Genomic DNA, 16,187 nt, shown 5'->3' on the forward strand with positions numbered 1-16,187 from the left:
TTTTGTAGAGATGAGGTCTTGCTATGTTGCTAGGTTGGTCTCGAACTCACTGGTGTGAAACACTACACAGGACCATGTCCCTCTTCTTATATAAGTGGGTATATAGAGGAAGTTTATAGAGTGAAGGCAGAGAGCTGAGGGTTAGAGATAGACTTTCAAAAGTAAATGCTAGCCCTTAAATCTACTCGGTCTGTCCCAACACTCAGTTTACTGATCACCACATAACAAAAAGCTTTTCAGGAATAATTGCAACTAAAACAAATGAATAGAAGTATGATGCAGCTTTTAAAAATCTGCAAGGGAAACATGAGTGTTAATAGAAGTGCCTATATTCTACTGGCTGGGCTACATGTGGGGTAGTCAGTTTTATTTTAGGTCCTGTATTAAAAACAGATGTTGACAAATCAAAATATATCTGAAAGATCTGGAAGACCAGGATGTAAGGGATCAAGAAATCAAGTCACTTGAAGAATATGGGGATATATTTATACCATGAAGAGCAATATAAGAAAATATATTTGAAGTCAGTTTGTAGACTATATCGGGGTTTCTCTATGCTGCATCAGGTTGCAAAATTTGTTTTACTAATTGAAGGGCACAAAAGATTTCAAATCTAAGCCCAATTTAAGCCTCTCTAGCAATCTATAGTATCTGGTGAATAATGTATTTAGCAGAGGCAATATGCCATATCTCAATAATTTTGTAGACAAGGTTTCTGTACTTCATGGGGTATTATATTAGAATTTTACATCTTGACTCTAGATCATCCTTCTAAAGAAAAATTTTTGTGATTGTATTAAGTTGGAAGCTAAGCACTCATAGCACTACTTTTTTTGGTCTCAGCCTTGGCCAAGGCTTTTGTCCTGTCATAATGTATGTTGTCAATGACAGTTGGCCATTTCCCTATCCTGTTTTATTGCTAGTCATTACCATGAATCTACCACCAGGTGGTGATGCTCTCACAAAATGCTCACAAAATACTCTTAGTAAGGTGAGTTAATACTCTTGTTTAGTACCTCTGTAACTTTGTTTTCTACTAAGCTGGCAAAATTATTAGTTAGCACTAATTTGCAAAAATAAAAGAGAGGCACACATTGAGGCACAAGCTAGGGATATTTGATTAAATTGTCTGTTTAATTTTGCATTTATATTTTAATCTTGAGTTGTAAATTTGCTTTGACTTCCTAAAACTAGGGGTTTTACTCCTTGATCCACAGGGATCTGATTTGCAGCATACACATTGACTGAGGCAAAAAAAGAAAAGAAAAAGGAAAAGAGAAAAGGGAAAAATAACACCCACCATCAGCAAAACCTCCAAACAATTGCTTCTTGCTCCCTAGCTCTAAGCTCGAAGATAGTTGGAATATTTTTCTTACTGCATGTCTATACCACCATTTTTCTCACTATTAATGATCCTCTAAACATAACCATTTTATTTTTCCCTTTATACATTGTCGAACTGGATGAAGATGAAAACTTTAGTTCTTCAATTTGAACAACAACAGTAACAAAAAACAAAATCAGTGTTTTTGCTTGTTCCCTCTCAACTTCCTATTTTATCTCTTAGTGACATCCAAAACATGCTAATCTTCTTACCCTCTATTTACTTTCTCCCCTATCTTTTAAACATTTCTGGCTCCTATTTCACAGAGAAAATTGAGGTGACGAAGGAGGGAAGAGTCCTTGACTTTCTGCCGACATCTATAAACTTACCTGCATGTGCACCTGGTCTCCTTCTAGTCTCAGAGGAAGAGATGACCCTTCTCTTGCTTTAGGCTAATCCCTCCATCTGTTTTCTTGAGTTTGGTTTGTGTATGTGTATGTCCTAAAATATATGGTCAATTTTGGTGAATGTTCTTTGGGCATTCTTTGCTTTCAAGTTCATATCTATTAAGATTAGGTGCAGGTACATATAACACAGACCCAACTATAATAGCATAAAACACAGAGTTGGTTTTATTACCCGCGCCCCGAGAAAAAAAATCTACAGTTGGGCAGTTCAGGACCGGTCCAGTAGTTTTACAAAGTTGTTAGAACCCAAGACCTTTCTTAGTCACTGTTCACATGTCTTTGTCTTCATAGTACAAGATGTTGCTAAAGCTAGAATCAGCATATTCACATTTTTCTGGAGAAAGAAGGAAAATTAAGGGTCTGCCTCTCTCTCTTTAAGGAGATTTCCCAGAAATTCCACACTGTACTTTTACCTCCCTGTGAGAATTTAGACATAGGCTATATGTGGGGAAGTCTGGGAATGTAGTATTTTAGCTAGGCACACTGCTGTCCCAAATACATCAGTTCTGTTATTGAAAAGGGGCATTGCAGTTTGATATACATCAACTAGAGTTAACTCATTACTTATGTTATTTATTTCTCCATATACTTTTTTGGTTCTACTTGATCTTTTATGTACTGAGAGGTGGTGGACTATCTCTTATTGCTAATGTCTGTCTACTTTTTCTTTTGTTTTTGTTGCAGTATGAATATCTTTGGTGCATATATACTCATAATATAATATGTTTTATTGGAAATTGCAGTATAGCATTAAAATGTCCTTCTTTATGTTGTTTAATGCATATTAATTAGCCAGAATTACACCTACTTAGATAAAATATAATGCCTGTTTTCTTTTGGTTTGCACCTACATGGCATACTTTAAAAAATTATACATATTTAAGATATACAACATGATTTTTTAATATATATATTTTTTCATAATTATATATTCAGTGATTCCTCTGCTAGACTGTAAAGTCCATAAGCTCAGAGACTGTCTTGGTCTTGTTTGCCACTCTGTTTTTAATAGGGTTGCCAACCATTTAGGTTTGCCCAGAATTGAGGGAGTTCCTGAGATGTGGGACTTCATTTATTTATTTATTTTTGAGTTGGAGTCTCACTCTGTCACCCAGGCTGGAGTGCAGTGGCATGCTCATGACCACTGCAGCTTTGACCTGCTGGGCTCAGGTGATCCTTCCACCTCAGCCTTCCAAGCTGCTGGAACTACAGGCACACACCACCACGCCTGGCTAATTTTATTATTACTATTATTTGTTGTAGAGATGAGGTCTCACCAAGTTGCCTGTGGGCTCAGGCAATCTTCTCACCTCGACTTCTCAAAGTGTTGGGATTATGGGCGTGAGCCTATAAAAGTGTTGGGATTATAGGCGTGAGCCACTGCGCCCAGCTGCAACATGGTGTTTTGATACACATATACATAGTAAAACGTTACTACAGTCTAGCAAACTAACACCCATCACCTCACATAGTTACCTTTTTTTGCATGTAAGGTAAGGATGCCTAAACTATTCTCAGCAAATTTCCAGCAAGCAGTACAGTATTATTAACTATAGTTCTCATGCTGTACATTAAAGCTGTAGATTGATTCATCTCATAACTGAAACTTTGTGCCCTTTCACCCTATCTCCCTACTTAACCCACCATAACCACAGCTCTACTCTCTGTTTCTATGTATCAACTTTAAAAAGAAGTCCACATAGAAGTGAGATCATGCAGTATTTTTCTGTCTTTTGCTTATTTCACTAAGTATAATGTCCTTTCAGGTGTATTCATGTAGCAAATGGCAAATGGCAGGACCTCTTTTTTGTTTTTAAAGCTGAAAAGTATTCCACTATGTGTGTGTGTATGTGTATCAATCACAATTTTTAAATTAAATGGCATATTTTGACGAGCTTTTATTTTCAGTCTTACTTATTTGTTTAGTTGTAGTTGTAGTTTTTGGTAAATAGTGCTGAATTAGATTTTACGTTTTAAGTCAATTTGAAAATATTTTTTCTTTAAAAAAATTTTTTTAAAGGTTAAAAAGTTTTTTGCACAGCAAAAGAAACCATTAAGAGAGTGAAAAGACAACCCACAGGGTGGAAGAAAATAGAAAGCCATGTATCTGACAAAGGTCCAACACCCAGAATCTATAAGGAACTCCAGTGAATTGACAGGAAAAAAACAAACAGCTCCATTAAAAAGCGGGCAAAAGACATGAATAGATGCTTCTCAAAAGAAGACATACGAGCAGAACAGACACATGAAAAAGTGCTCAGTCTCACTAATCATCAGAGAAATGCAAATCAAATCTACATTGAGATGGCACCTAATTCCAGTAAGAATGTCCATCATTAATACAACAAAAAGCAACAGATGCTGGCGAGAATGTGACAAAAAGGGAACACTTCCTCACCATTGGTGGGAATGCAAACTAGTTCAACTTCTATGGAAAACAATGTGGTGATTCCTAAAAGAACTAGAAATTGACCTTCCATAAAATCCAGCAATCCTTCTTCTGTGAATATACTCAGAGAAACTTGAATCACGCTACAAAAAAGATACCTGCACATGCATGTTTAATGCAGTACTATTTATTTTTTTATTTTTTATTTTTTCATTAATCAGTATTTTTTATTATGGTTTTGTGGGGTACAGTTAAGGGTTAGGTGTACAATTACGTTTCATTCAGGCACCCTGTTGATAAGAGGTGTTTTCCCATCCCCCGACAGATATTTGCTACTGTTAATCCCATCCCCCTCCCCCCCATAGTTTCCCAGTACCATCAGTCATTTTCTTATAGTATGCAGCACTATTTATAAAAGCAGAAACATGAAACCAAAGGTGCTGCTCATCGAAACTGGACTGGATAAAAGAAATTTCGTATATATACACCTTGGAATATTATGCAGTCATAAAGAACAAAATTATGGACTTTGCAGCAACTTGGATGGATTTAAACTCTATAATATTCTGTGATTTATCACAGAAACAAAGAACTGAGTACCATATGTTCTCATTCATAAGCGGATCCCAAACATTTACCATACTACTGTAAGAAAGGGATTGGCAGTAGTGGGATACTGTTGGGATGGGGTGGGGACACAATATCAATAAGGGTACCTGCTCTCAAACCAGGCAAAGTAGGGTCCAAAGGAGGGGCTCAAACTTTACCTGTACAATGACCACTTGTATACCTAATCCTGAATTGTACCCCACATCTTTAAAATAAAATAAATTTTTAAAAATTAAAAAATTGGAAAAGAATTGTACACATTTATGGCTTACGACATGATTATTTTGATATATGTATACATTTTGGAATGGCCAAATGAGGCTAATGAACATACCTCACATGCTTATTTTTGTGTGTGTTGAGACCACTGAAGATTTATCTTCTTAGCAAATTTCAAGTACACAACACCTGGTTATTAATATAGGGACGGTGTTGCACAATAGGTCTCCTGAACTTATCCTTCCTAACTGAGATGTTGTGTCCTTGGACCAACATCTTTTCCATCCTCTCACTGACCATCGCTTCTCCCCCAACTCAGAAACCATCATTCTATATTCCACTTTTATAAGTCTGACTGTTTTATATTCCACATATAAGTTAGGTCATACATGGTGTCATACATGACAGGATCTCCTTTTTAAAAGCTGACTAGTATTCCTTTGTGTACATATTTCATATTTTCTGTATCCCTTCATCTGTTGACGGACACTTAAGTCGTTTCCATATCTTGGCTTTTGTGACTAATGCTGCAGTGAACATGGGGGTGCAGCTATCGCTTTGACATGCTAATTTAATTTCCTTTTGCTATATATGCAGACGTGGGATTGCTGAGTCACATGGTAATTCTACTTTTAATTATTTGAGGAAGCTCCGTTCTGTTTTTCCTAATGGTTGTGCTAAGTTACATTCTCATCAACAGTGAACAAAGGTTCCCTTTTTGTTACATTCTCGCCAATAGCCAATACTTATCTCTTGTCTTTTTTCATCATAATCATCCTAACAGTGTGAGGTGATATCTTATTGTGGGCTTAATTTACATTTCTCTGATGATTAGTGATGCTGAACATTTTTTCATATACCTATTGGCCATTGGTTTGTATTCATTGATAAATGTCTTTTCAGGTCCTTTGCCCAGTCTCTTATATTTTTAATTGATGAATTTAGCTCGCTTATGTTTATCAATATGACTATTATATTTGACCTTAGTCTGCTATTTTAAATCATTACAAAAAGTTTAAAAGACCTTTTGTACAATATTTATCTTAACCTAATGATATTTAAAGAATTTATTTCTTCTGATATTTAAAAAGGGTTGTATATTCCATTGGTAACCTTTATAATTATAAATTTACCCAATGCATTATGTCTTCTTTCTTTTGACAATACTATTTAATTCTTATTATAAGATATGATAAAATTAGTGTATATTGTCTTCCCTTCTGCTCCTCTACCTCACTTCCACCATACAATTTTCGTCAATTATATGCTTTTTATCAGTGTTCATCTTAGGAATATCACATTGTCTATCTATCTATCTATCTATCTATCTATCTATCTATCTATCTATCTAATCTGTGACTTTGCTAGTTTTAAGTAACATCCCTTGACTTTTAGTCATTTGTCTTTACAGTTCTGTAATTTTTACTGTATATATTTTGAAACTGCTTACTCATTTAGAATTATGTCTTCTTGCTTAATTGATCCTTTTATCACCATATGACATCTCTCTTTATATCTGGCGATAGTCCTTATTCTAAAGCCTTTTCCCCCTAATATTTATACTGTCCCTCTGGCTTTTTTTTAACAAAGTTATTGTTACATTTCTCATCTTTGTTCTACAGTATGCAGTGTTTCTATTTTCTCTGGTTTCCTTAAGGTATTTTTCTTTATCTTTGGTTTTCAGCAGTTTGACTATGATTTGTCAAGTTTTTTCCTGCATGTGTTGTTCTGAAGTTCTTAGCTTTCTGGTTTGTTTTATCACATTAATTTAAGAAAATTCTTGGCTATTATTTCTCTAGATATTTCTTCTGTCCTATTCTTCCTCTCTTCTTTTTCTGTGACTCCATTTACACATTTGTCAGACAATTATATTATTCTTGAGTTTTTGGATTCTATGTTCAGTCTATATTTTAGACTCTTCTTATTTTGTTTCATTTGAAAGCGTTCTATGAGTTATCTTCAAGGTCATTGATTTTTTTTTCCTCAACTGTGTTCAATCTGCTACTAAATTTGTTGCTTTTTTTTTTTTTTAAGAGACAGGTTCTCACTCTGCTACCCACACTAGAGTACAGTGGTATGATCAAAGCTCACTGCAGTCTCAGACTCCAGGGCTCAAACAATCCTCCATCGGACTATGGGTGTGTGCCACCATACCTAGCTAATTCTTAAATTTTTACATAGAGATGAGGGTCTCACTAAGTTGCCAAGGCTGATCTTGAATTTCTGGGCTCAAGCAATCCTTCTGCTTCAGCCTCCCAAAGCACTGGAATTACAGGCATGAGTTACAGTGCCTGGCCTGAATAATTTTCTGATTCTCTTTTTTTAGTTTCCATCTCTTTGGTGATATTTTCCTTATGTTTATGCATATCATCCACATTTTCCATTATATTATTTGACTTATTAAATTATTATCATTAAATATTTTAATACCTTTGTTTGGAACTTGTAACATCTGAGTTATTGCTGGGTCTGGTTCTGTTAATTGCTTTATAATTTGACAATGGACTTTTGTGATGGGGCTTTCTCAGCATTGACATTCCCCCTCCCCCAGAAGCCAAATGCTTTTGAATTTTCTGCCCTGATCCAAGTAGGCCCTAACCACTGCTTTGTATCAGGCAGGATCCTGGGCAGGAGAGATTTTTCTGCTCCTTCTCTGGAGCAGAATGTTCTAGTTTCTACCTCTCCTTTGGAAGCAATAGATCTTTGTCTGTCCCTAGTGCAGGAGAATTTTCTGTCCCCCTCCCAGTGGCTTATTGCTTTTGTTCCCTAAGAGGAAGATCCTAGGGAAGAAGGTGGAGTTTGGGGCCTATGTGCTACAAGGAGGACTCTCGGGTTTCCTTTCCTGCTCCTAGTTTTCCACTTGTGGAGACCAGTGGAAAAGAGCCTGTTAAAGGTAGCTGATGTTCCCTTGCCCATGGGGTTCCCAGTTATTCTAAAGTGTTACACTGGCTCACATGTAACCTACCAGTTTATTAACATCTTAAAAGTTTCCTTCATGCCTGCTCTTATGACAACCAACTCTTTAACCTCCGCTCTGCCGAAGGTGAAATAATATATATGTCCCATCACTTCTTGACATTCCTTAGAATTCAATTTACTTGGCTACTTACAACTGTAGCCCTCGGGTGGGGTCCAGACAATTATAATTTTGTAGATTGAAAAGCTCTTTCTCATTGGTAGAAAGGGAGCAATGTTGCCTTGTGGCTTTCTTTTACTATTGTTATTATTTTTATTAATTTAATTTTTTTTTTAATAGAGATGGGGTCTCATTAGGTTACTCAGGCTGATCTCAAACCCCTGAACCAAAGCAATCCTCTCGCCTTGGTCCTCTAAAGTGCTGGAATTATGAGTGTGAGCATTGAGCCACTGTGCCTGGGCTCAGTGTCCACATTTTTAAATTGCTAATTTACTTATGCTTGACCAGTTGTGCTTCATTGCTAAGTTGGGATTACTGAGCATGCAATAGCTGCTAATGTAGTAATTTGAACAAGCATTCAATTGCAGTGAAGGATATTGAACTTAATTTGTCCTTTCCCTTACCGCTTTAGACTGTCATCAATGTATAGTACTGAACTGTCATGCAGGAACGTCTGCTGGACTTAGTGACTTTTCAGGATGTTTCTTTTCCCTAAGGGGTTCTAATTAGAATGTTTTGAATTACTACCTTTGCTTCGTATAGCATTTCTTGTTTGGGCTTTATTATCAGACTGATAGTTGTCACTTCTCACTACAATCAATGATTCTGTCTCTAACCTTTCCTCCTTATTTTAATTTGGCAGTCCTAATCTGTGGTGAGCTTAGAAATCTATCACTCAACTTTTGAGAGTTTCCTACAAAATAAGAGACAGAGGGACTTTTCATGTGATACTGCATGTGTAGTTTATTGACTGCAATTTTAAATGGTTTTTTGGTACTTGTTCTTTTATTTTCTACCTGTATTCTTAGTAGGCACATTTACTGGATAATTGAGTTCTGAATAGTGGAGTGGTGCTTATTACTACAAGCAAAACTGCTGTGTAAAAGATTCCACGGAATGTTTTCTATCATAACTAGGCTTTAAAAAATAAGCACTAAATATCATATCTTCATCATTCAAAATTTAAGGGTGCAACTAAAATGACTTAGTGTTTCTGTACCAAAGTGGCAGGTGAGTGGATCAACGTGGAAAAGGGGATATGTTACATAGATACCACAACTTTCCTTTTGTCTTTCTTCTTCCTGGCTTCAAAGTGTGTGTGTGTGTGTGTGTGTGTGTGTGTGTGTGTGTGTGTGTGTGTGTGTGTTTTGGGTCGTGGTCCTACTCTATCACCCAGGCTGGAGTGCAGTGGCAAGGATCATGGCTCACCAAAGCCTCAGTCTCTTGGGCTCAGGCGATTCTTCCACCTCAACCTCCCCAGTAGCTTGTACTCCAGGCATGTGCCATCCTACCTTGCTAATTGTCTGATTTTTTTTTTTTTTTTGTAGAGATGAGGTCTTGCTATTTTTCCTAGACTGATCTTAAAGTCCTGGATTCAATCCTCCTGCCTCGGTTTCCCAAAGTGGTGGAATTTTACAGGTATTAGCCACTGTGCCCAGACGAAAGTGTTTTTTTTTGATATGTTTCATCTTGGTGAGAATTTAGAGAAGTTACTTTGCACAATACAGCTGTGTAATATAAAAATCATGCTAAAGCATTTTGAGGAAATGTGATATGATATTAACAATATCATGTAGAAAAACCTAAAAAACCCTGATATCTAAAATGAATTAGACAACACAGAAAATTTCATTGACTTTTAAAGAAAAAGATACAGTAACTTACAGCCAATGAAGTCTTGGCATGTGTTGACAAAAAGGTTTATCAGGCAAACGGGTGAGGACATTATTCATCAGGACTCTGAAAAAGAAAAAAAAAGGAAGTCACATTTTTTTAGTTCTTTTCTCATCTTAAGTCAGACATGATATTATTATCTTTATAAACCATGGAAGTCCACTAATTGCCTCCTCCCTCGAATTTTTCTCTGTTAAGTCCTATTATAATTAAATCCAGATAGTAATAAAATGTTGACAAATAGTTGTTATTAAATGGAGGAGGCAGTAATGTTAGTAACTGAAAAAAGTTTGAGCCCTTCAACAATAAGTACAGAAAAGGAGGCGATTTTAAAAGAATTTTTTTCTTTACCAATATTAATATAGGCACATCTCGTTTCATTGTACCTTGCTTCACTGCTCTCACAGATATTGCTTTTTGTTTTTACAAATTGAAAGTTTGTGGAAACCTTGTTTTGGGTAAGTCTATCGACACCATTTCTTTAACAGCATATGCTCATTTCATGTCTCTGTGTCACATTTTGGGAATTCTCACAATATTTCAGATTTTTTTTATTGTGCCTGTATCTGCTGTGGTGATCTGTGATCCTTGATGTTACTATTGTAATTGTTTTGGGAATCATGAATTGTGTCCACATGAGATGACAAACTTAATTGATAAATGTTATGTGTATTCTGACTGCTCCACCAACTAGCTATTCCCTAACTCTCTTGCTCTCCACAGGTCTCTGTATTCCCTGAGACACAACAATGTTAAAATTAGGCCACATAATAACTCTAAAATGACCTCTGAATGTTCAAGTGAAAGGAAGGACCACAAATCCCTCACTTTAAATGAAAAGTCAGAAATGGCCAGGCGCAGTGGCTCACGCCTTTGGGAGGCTGAGGTGAGAGGATTGCTTGAGCCCATGGGTTCTAGACCAGCCTGGGCAATTTGGCAAGACCTCATCTCTACAATAAAAAATAAAGAAAAAGAAATTAGTCAGACGTGGTGGTGTGTGCCTGTAGTTCCAGCTAATTGGAAGGCTGAAGTGGAAGGATCGCCTGAGCCCAGCAGGTCAAGACTGCAGTGACTGGGAGCGTGCCACTGCACTCCAGCCTGGACGACAGAGTGAGACTCCAACAACAATGACAACAAAAAGTCAGAAATGATTAAGTTTAGAGAGAAAGGCTTGTTGAAAGCCAAGATGGATCAAAAGCTAGGCCTCTTGTGCCTAGACCAACTTTTTAGTTAGTCAAGTTATCAATGCAAAGGAAAAATTCTTTAGGGAAGCTAAAACTGCCACTCCAATTAATACATTCATCTGCAAAACAGCCTCATTGCTGATCTGAAGAAAGTTTGAGTGATCTGGACAGATGATTAAGTAAGCCACAACCCCTTAGGACAAAGAATAATCCAGAGCAAGGCTCTAACTCTCCTCAATTCTATGAGGCCTGAGAGAAGTGAGGAAGCTGTAGAAGAAAAGTTGGAAGCTAGGAGAGGTTGGTTTATGAAGTTAAGGTAAGGACCTATCTCCATAACAGAAAAGTTCAAGGTGAAGCAGCAAGTGCTGATGCAGAAGCAGCAGCAAGTGACCCAGAAGATCTAGCTAGATAATCGATGAAGGTGGCTACACTAAAAAACAGATTTTCAATGTGGATAAAACAGCCTTCTACTGATATGTTTCATCTTTAAATTCTCACCAAGATGAAAAAAACATATCAGAACTTTCATAGCTGGAGAGGAGAAATCAATGCCTAGCTTCAAAGCTTCAAAGGACAACCTGACTTTTTTGTTAGGGGCTAATGCAGCCGGTGACTTGAAGTGGAAGCTATTGCTCATTTATCATTCCAAAAATTATAGAACCCTTAAGAATGATACCAAATCTACTCTACCTGTGCTCTATCAGTGGAACAACAAAGCCTGGATTATAGCACATCTGTTTATAACGTGGTTTACCAAATATTTTAAGCCCACTGTTGAAATCTACTGCTCAGCCACATGGAACCAACCATGGTTCAGTTGCCCATTGAAACTGAACTGGATTAAAAACAAACATGGTACTATACACAATGGAATATTATGCAGCCATAAAGAAGGACAAACATATGGACTTTGCAGTAAATTGGATGAATTTAGAGTCTATCATATCAATGATCTATCACAGAAACAGAGAACTGAGTGCCACATGTTCTCACTCATAAGCGGACCTTGAACAATTATCACAATACTATTAGAAAGGGATTGGCAGTAGTGGGAAACCGCCAGGGGAAGGGGAGCCACACGTCATCAACAAGGGTATCTGCATAATGAACGTCTGTATACCTAGCCCTAAATTGTACTCCATAACTTAAAAAAAAGAAAAAAGAAATTCACTGCTCAGAAAAAAGATTCCTTTCAAGATATTAATACTCATTGACAATGCACCCGGTCCCCCAAGAGCACTGATGGAGATGTGTGTACTAGGAGATTAATATTGTTTTCATGCCTGCTAACACAATCATCCAATCAGTAGCCCATGGATCAAGGAGTAATTTTGACTTTCAAATCTTATTATTTAAGAAATTCCTTTTGTAGAAACCAACAAGAGAGCAGAGAGACATCCCACAGAATGGGAAAAAATATTTGCCAACTGTATATCTGACAAAGTCCTAACATCTAGGGTCTACAAGGAACTCAAACACGCCGAAAGGACAAAAAATAAACAGCTCCATTAAAAAGTGGGCAAAAGACATGAATAGACACTTCTTAAAGAAGATGTATGGGCAGCCCACAGACACATGAAAAAGTGCTCAGCTTCACTCATCATCAGAGAAATGCAAATCAAAACCACATTGAGATACCACCTAACCCCAGTAAAAATGGCCATCATTAATAGAACAAACAACAAGAGATGCTGGCGAGGATGCAGAGAAAAAGAAATGCTTCTACACTGCTGGTGGGAATGCAAACTAGTGCACCCTCTTTGGAAGACAGTGTGGCGATTTCTGAAAGAACTAGATATTGACCTTCCATATGACCCAGCAAGTCCCCTATTGGGAATATACCCAGAGGAACTCAAATCATTCTACACAAAAGATACCTACACACGCATGTTTATTGCAGCTCTATTCACAATAGCAAAAACATGGAACCAACCATGTTGCCCTTCGAAGTTGGACTGGATAAAAAAAAATGTGGTATACATACACAATGGAATATTATGCAACCATAAAGAAGGACAAACATAAGGACTTTGCACCAACTTGGATGGATTTAGAGACGATCTTACTCAGTGATCTATCACAGAAACAAAGAACAGAGTACCATATGTTCTCACTCATAAGTGGACCTTGAACAATAATCATAATACTATAAGAAAGGAATTGGCAGTGGTGGGAAACTGTCAGAGGAGGGGAGGTGGTATTGGCAGTTGAGGGAAACTGCTAGGGGAGGGAGGGGCATACTTCATCAACAAGGGTACCTGCATAATCAACGTTTGTATATCTAACCCTGAATTGTACCCCACATCTTTATAATAATAATAATGAAAACCTTTTGTAAGGCTCTAGCTGCCATAGATAGTGATTTCTCTGATGCATCTAGGCAAAGCCAATTAAAAACATTCTGGAAAGCATTCACCATTCTAGATGCCATTACAAGTATTTGGTATTCATGGGAGGAAGTAAAAATATTCACATTATCAGGAGCTTGGAAGTTGATTCCAACTCTCATGGATGACTTTGAGGGCTTAAAACTTCAGTGGAGGAAGGAACTACACATGGGGTAGAAATAGCAAGAGAACTAGAATGAGAAGTGAAGCCTGAAGATGTAACTGAATTCCTGCAATCTCATGATAAAACTTGAACGTATGAGGAGCTGCTTCTTATGAATGAGCTAAGAAGGTGTTTTTTTGAGATGGAATTTATTCCTAGTAAAGATGTTGCAAACATTGCTGAAATGATAACAATGGATTTAGAATAGTACATTAACTTAGTTAATAAAGCAGTGGTAAGATTTGTGAGAGTTGACTCCAATTTTGAGAGAAAATCTAATGTGGGTAAAATGCTATCAAATAATATTGCACACTACAGAGAGAGCTTTTGCGAAATGAAGAGTCAATCGATGTGACAAGCTTCATTGTTGTCTTATTTTTTAAAATGGGCACATCCATCCCAACATTCAGCAGCTACCAGCTTGATCTGTCAGCAGCCATCAACACTGAGGCAAGACCCTCCGTCGGCAAAAAGATTATGACTCACTGAAAACTCACTGAAACTCAGATGATTGCTAGCACGTTTTAGCAATAATGATGTACATAAAATAAGGTATGTACAACAGCATTATATTTACTTAACAGACTATAGTATAGTATAAATACAAATTTTGTATGCACTGGGAAAAATTTGTGTGACTTGTTTTATTGTGATATTCACTTTATTATGTAGTTTGGAAGCAAACCTGCAATATCTCTCAGGTATGCCTGTATAGAGCAATCATGATGAGCTTAAGAATATTTCAGTAAAATATGATAGTTAAGCTGGATTATATTTTTAATGGGATGGTGTTCTACAAGACAGAAAATCTTACAAAATTGTTAAAACTATAAATAGCTTTATAGAATATGATTAAGAGAGGGTTTTTAGTTGAAAAGGCTTTTTAAGATTTTAACAATTCCAAATGTAGTGTTACTAAATTTAAGCATTAATTTATATTTATGTCTTTTCCTGCAGTTGAGATATTTGCTGTAGTTTAGTACTTACAAGAGAATAAGAGAATTTAGTCCATAAAATGTTAGTGGGGAAATTCGACTGAGGTGGTTATCTTCAATTATCCTGCCAGTCAGAAGAAAAAAATTAATTCATTTCTATATCTTTAGAACCTAAAAACCAATACTATAAAATGCCACATAAATTAAACATACAGCCATTCTAGTCTGTGAAGATCTTCAAAGACACCCGGCTTCAGGAAGGTTATTCTGTTTCGACTGAGATACCTGGAAAAGAAAAAATGGCTACAATAAATTTGTGCCCTTTTGATGTTTTACAATAAGGAAAGTAAAACAATGATCAGCTGTCTTAAATGTTCTTGTATATCATTCTTATCTTGCCACTTCCCTGCCTTTGAATCTCCAAGGTTCCTATTGCTTATGTTATCATCTCTAGCTTTTTTTTTTTTCTGAGTTGGAGTCTCACTCCATCACCCAGGCTGGAGTGCAGTGGCACATACACTCATGACCAGCCTGGCATCAACCTGCTGGGCTCAGGAGATCCTTCTGGTGTGTGCTACCATGCCTGACTACTTTTTGATTTTTATTGTAGAGATGAGGTCCCGTCAAGTTGCCCAGGCTGGTCTCGAACCTGTGGGCTAAGGCAATCTCCTCACCTCGGCCTCCCAATGGGCTGGGATTACAGACTTGAGCTACTGTGACTGGCTGTTTCTAGCTTTTAATTTCCCCATAATTAATTTTTTTTTTTAGTCAGGGTCTCACTCTTTTGTCCAGGCTGAAGTGCACTGGCACAATCACATCTCACCAAAGGCTCTACCTCCTGGGCTCAGGCGATCCTTCTACCTCAGCCTCCCAAGTTGAGACTACTGGCATACGTCTCCATGCCTAGCTAATTTTTTGATTTTTTTTTTAAACGAGGTCCTGCTATGTTGCCCAGGCTGGTCTCAAATTCCTGGGCTCAAGTAATCCTTCCACATTGGCCTCCAAAAATGCTGGAATTACAGGTGTGAGCCTCTACACCCAACCTTAATTTCCCCATAATTAGTCAATCAATCTACTTATTTATCCATCTATTCATCAACTTGTTTTAAGTACCCACTCTTAGGTCCTGTGCTAAGCCTGTCGCTGCTTTCTTTGAGTCAGGAGGAGAGAAAGCATGTGAACAGGTTATTGTGCAACACGGGGACGACAGAGGGAAGTGTATAATAGGGTTGATTTGCCATTGCAGAGGAGAAAGCACCTGGCTTTGTTGATGTAGGGACCAGAGCGTGGAGGAATGAGAAGATGGGGAAGTCTTTACTAAAGGAGGCACAGTTGAGACAAGTCTTGAGTGAAGACATGCAATTCACAAAGCAAAGAATGGGCTGAAGCTATTTTTAGGCAGAAGAAATTGCTTATACAAAAGCAAGAGGCATAAGAGAGTCAAGAGTTAAGGAAACACCAGGTAATTCAGTGGGGCCTCATCCCAAGGGGCTGTGATAAGACGGGAGACGAGCGGCTGAAGTCCTGTTCTAGAAAAACGGGTATTGTTTGCCTTGCTAAAGAACTTGACCCCGCTTTACCCAGCCAACTTGACTTCCCATTCTTTGCAAGGTGAGCTGACTCTCTGTTCTGTTGTATCAGCTCCTCCTCCTGTCATGTTCATTCCTGTCTCAAGCTCTTCAGAGTAGCGATTCATTGCA

At 37.4% G+C, this 16,187-nt stretch overlaps 1 protein-coding gene across 7 annotated transcripts in view; it reads right to left on the bottom strand.

The window, feature by feature from the left end:
- RXFP1 (relaxin/insulin like family peptide receptor 1) overlaps positions 1-16,187 on the bottom strand; it is a 122,794-nt gene that overhangs the window by 31,057 nt on the left and 75,550 nt on the right. For all 7 annotated transcript variants that reach the window (XM_008052444.2, XM_008052445.2, XM_008052443.2 and 4 more), the window contains 3 exons: positions 14,701-14,772; positions 14,540-14,611; positions 9,810-9,884 (listed from right to left, as the gene is read on the bottom strand). In XM_008052444.2, the coding sequence (XP_008050635.1) occupies positions 9,810-9,884; positions 14,540-14,611; positions 14,701-14,772 (219 nt within the window). The remainder of the gene's footprint in view (positions 1-9,809; positions 9,885-14,539; positions 14,612-14,700; positions 14,773-16,187) is intronic.

Source organism: Carlito syrichta, unplaced genomic scaffold (genome assembly GCF_000164805.1).
Source record: "Carlito syrichta isolate Samal-C Ts95f unplaced genomic scaffold, Tarsius_syrichta-2.0.1 Scaffold274453, whole genome shotgun sequence".
Lineage (NCBI taxonomy): Eukaryota > Metazoa > Chordata > Mammalia > Primates > Tarsiidae > Carlito > Carlito syrichta.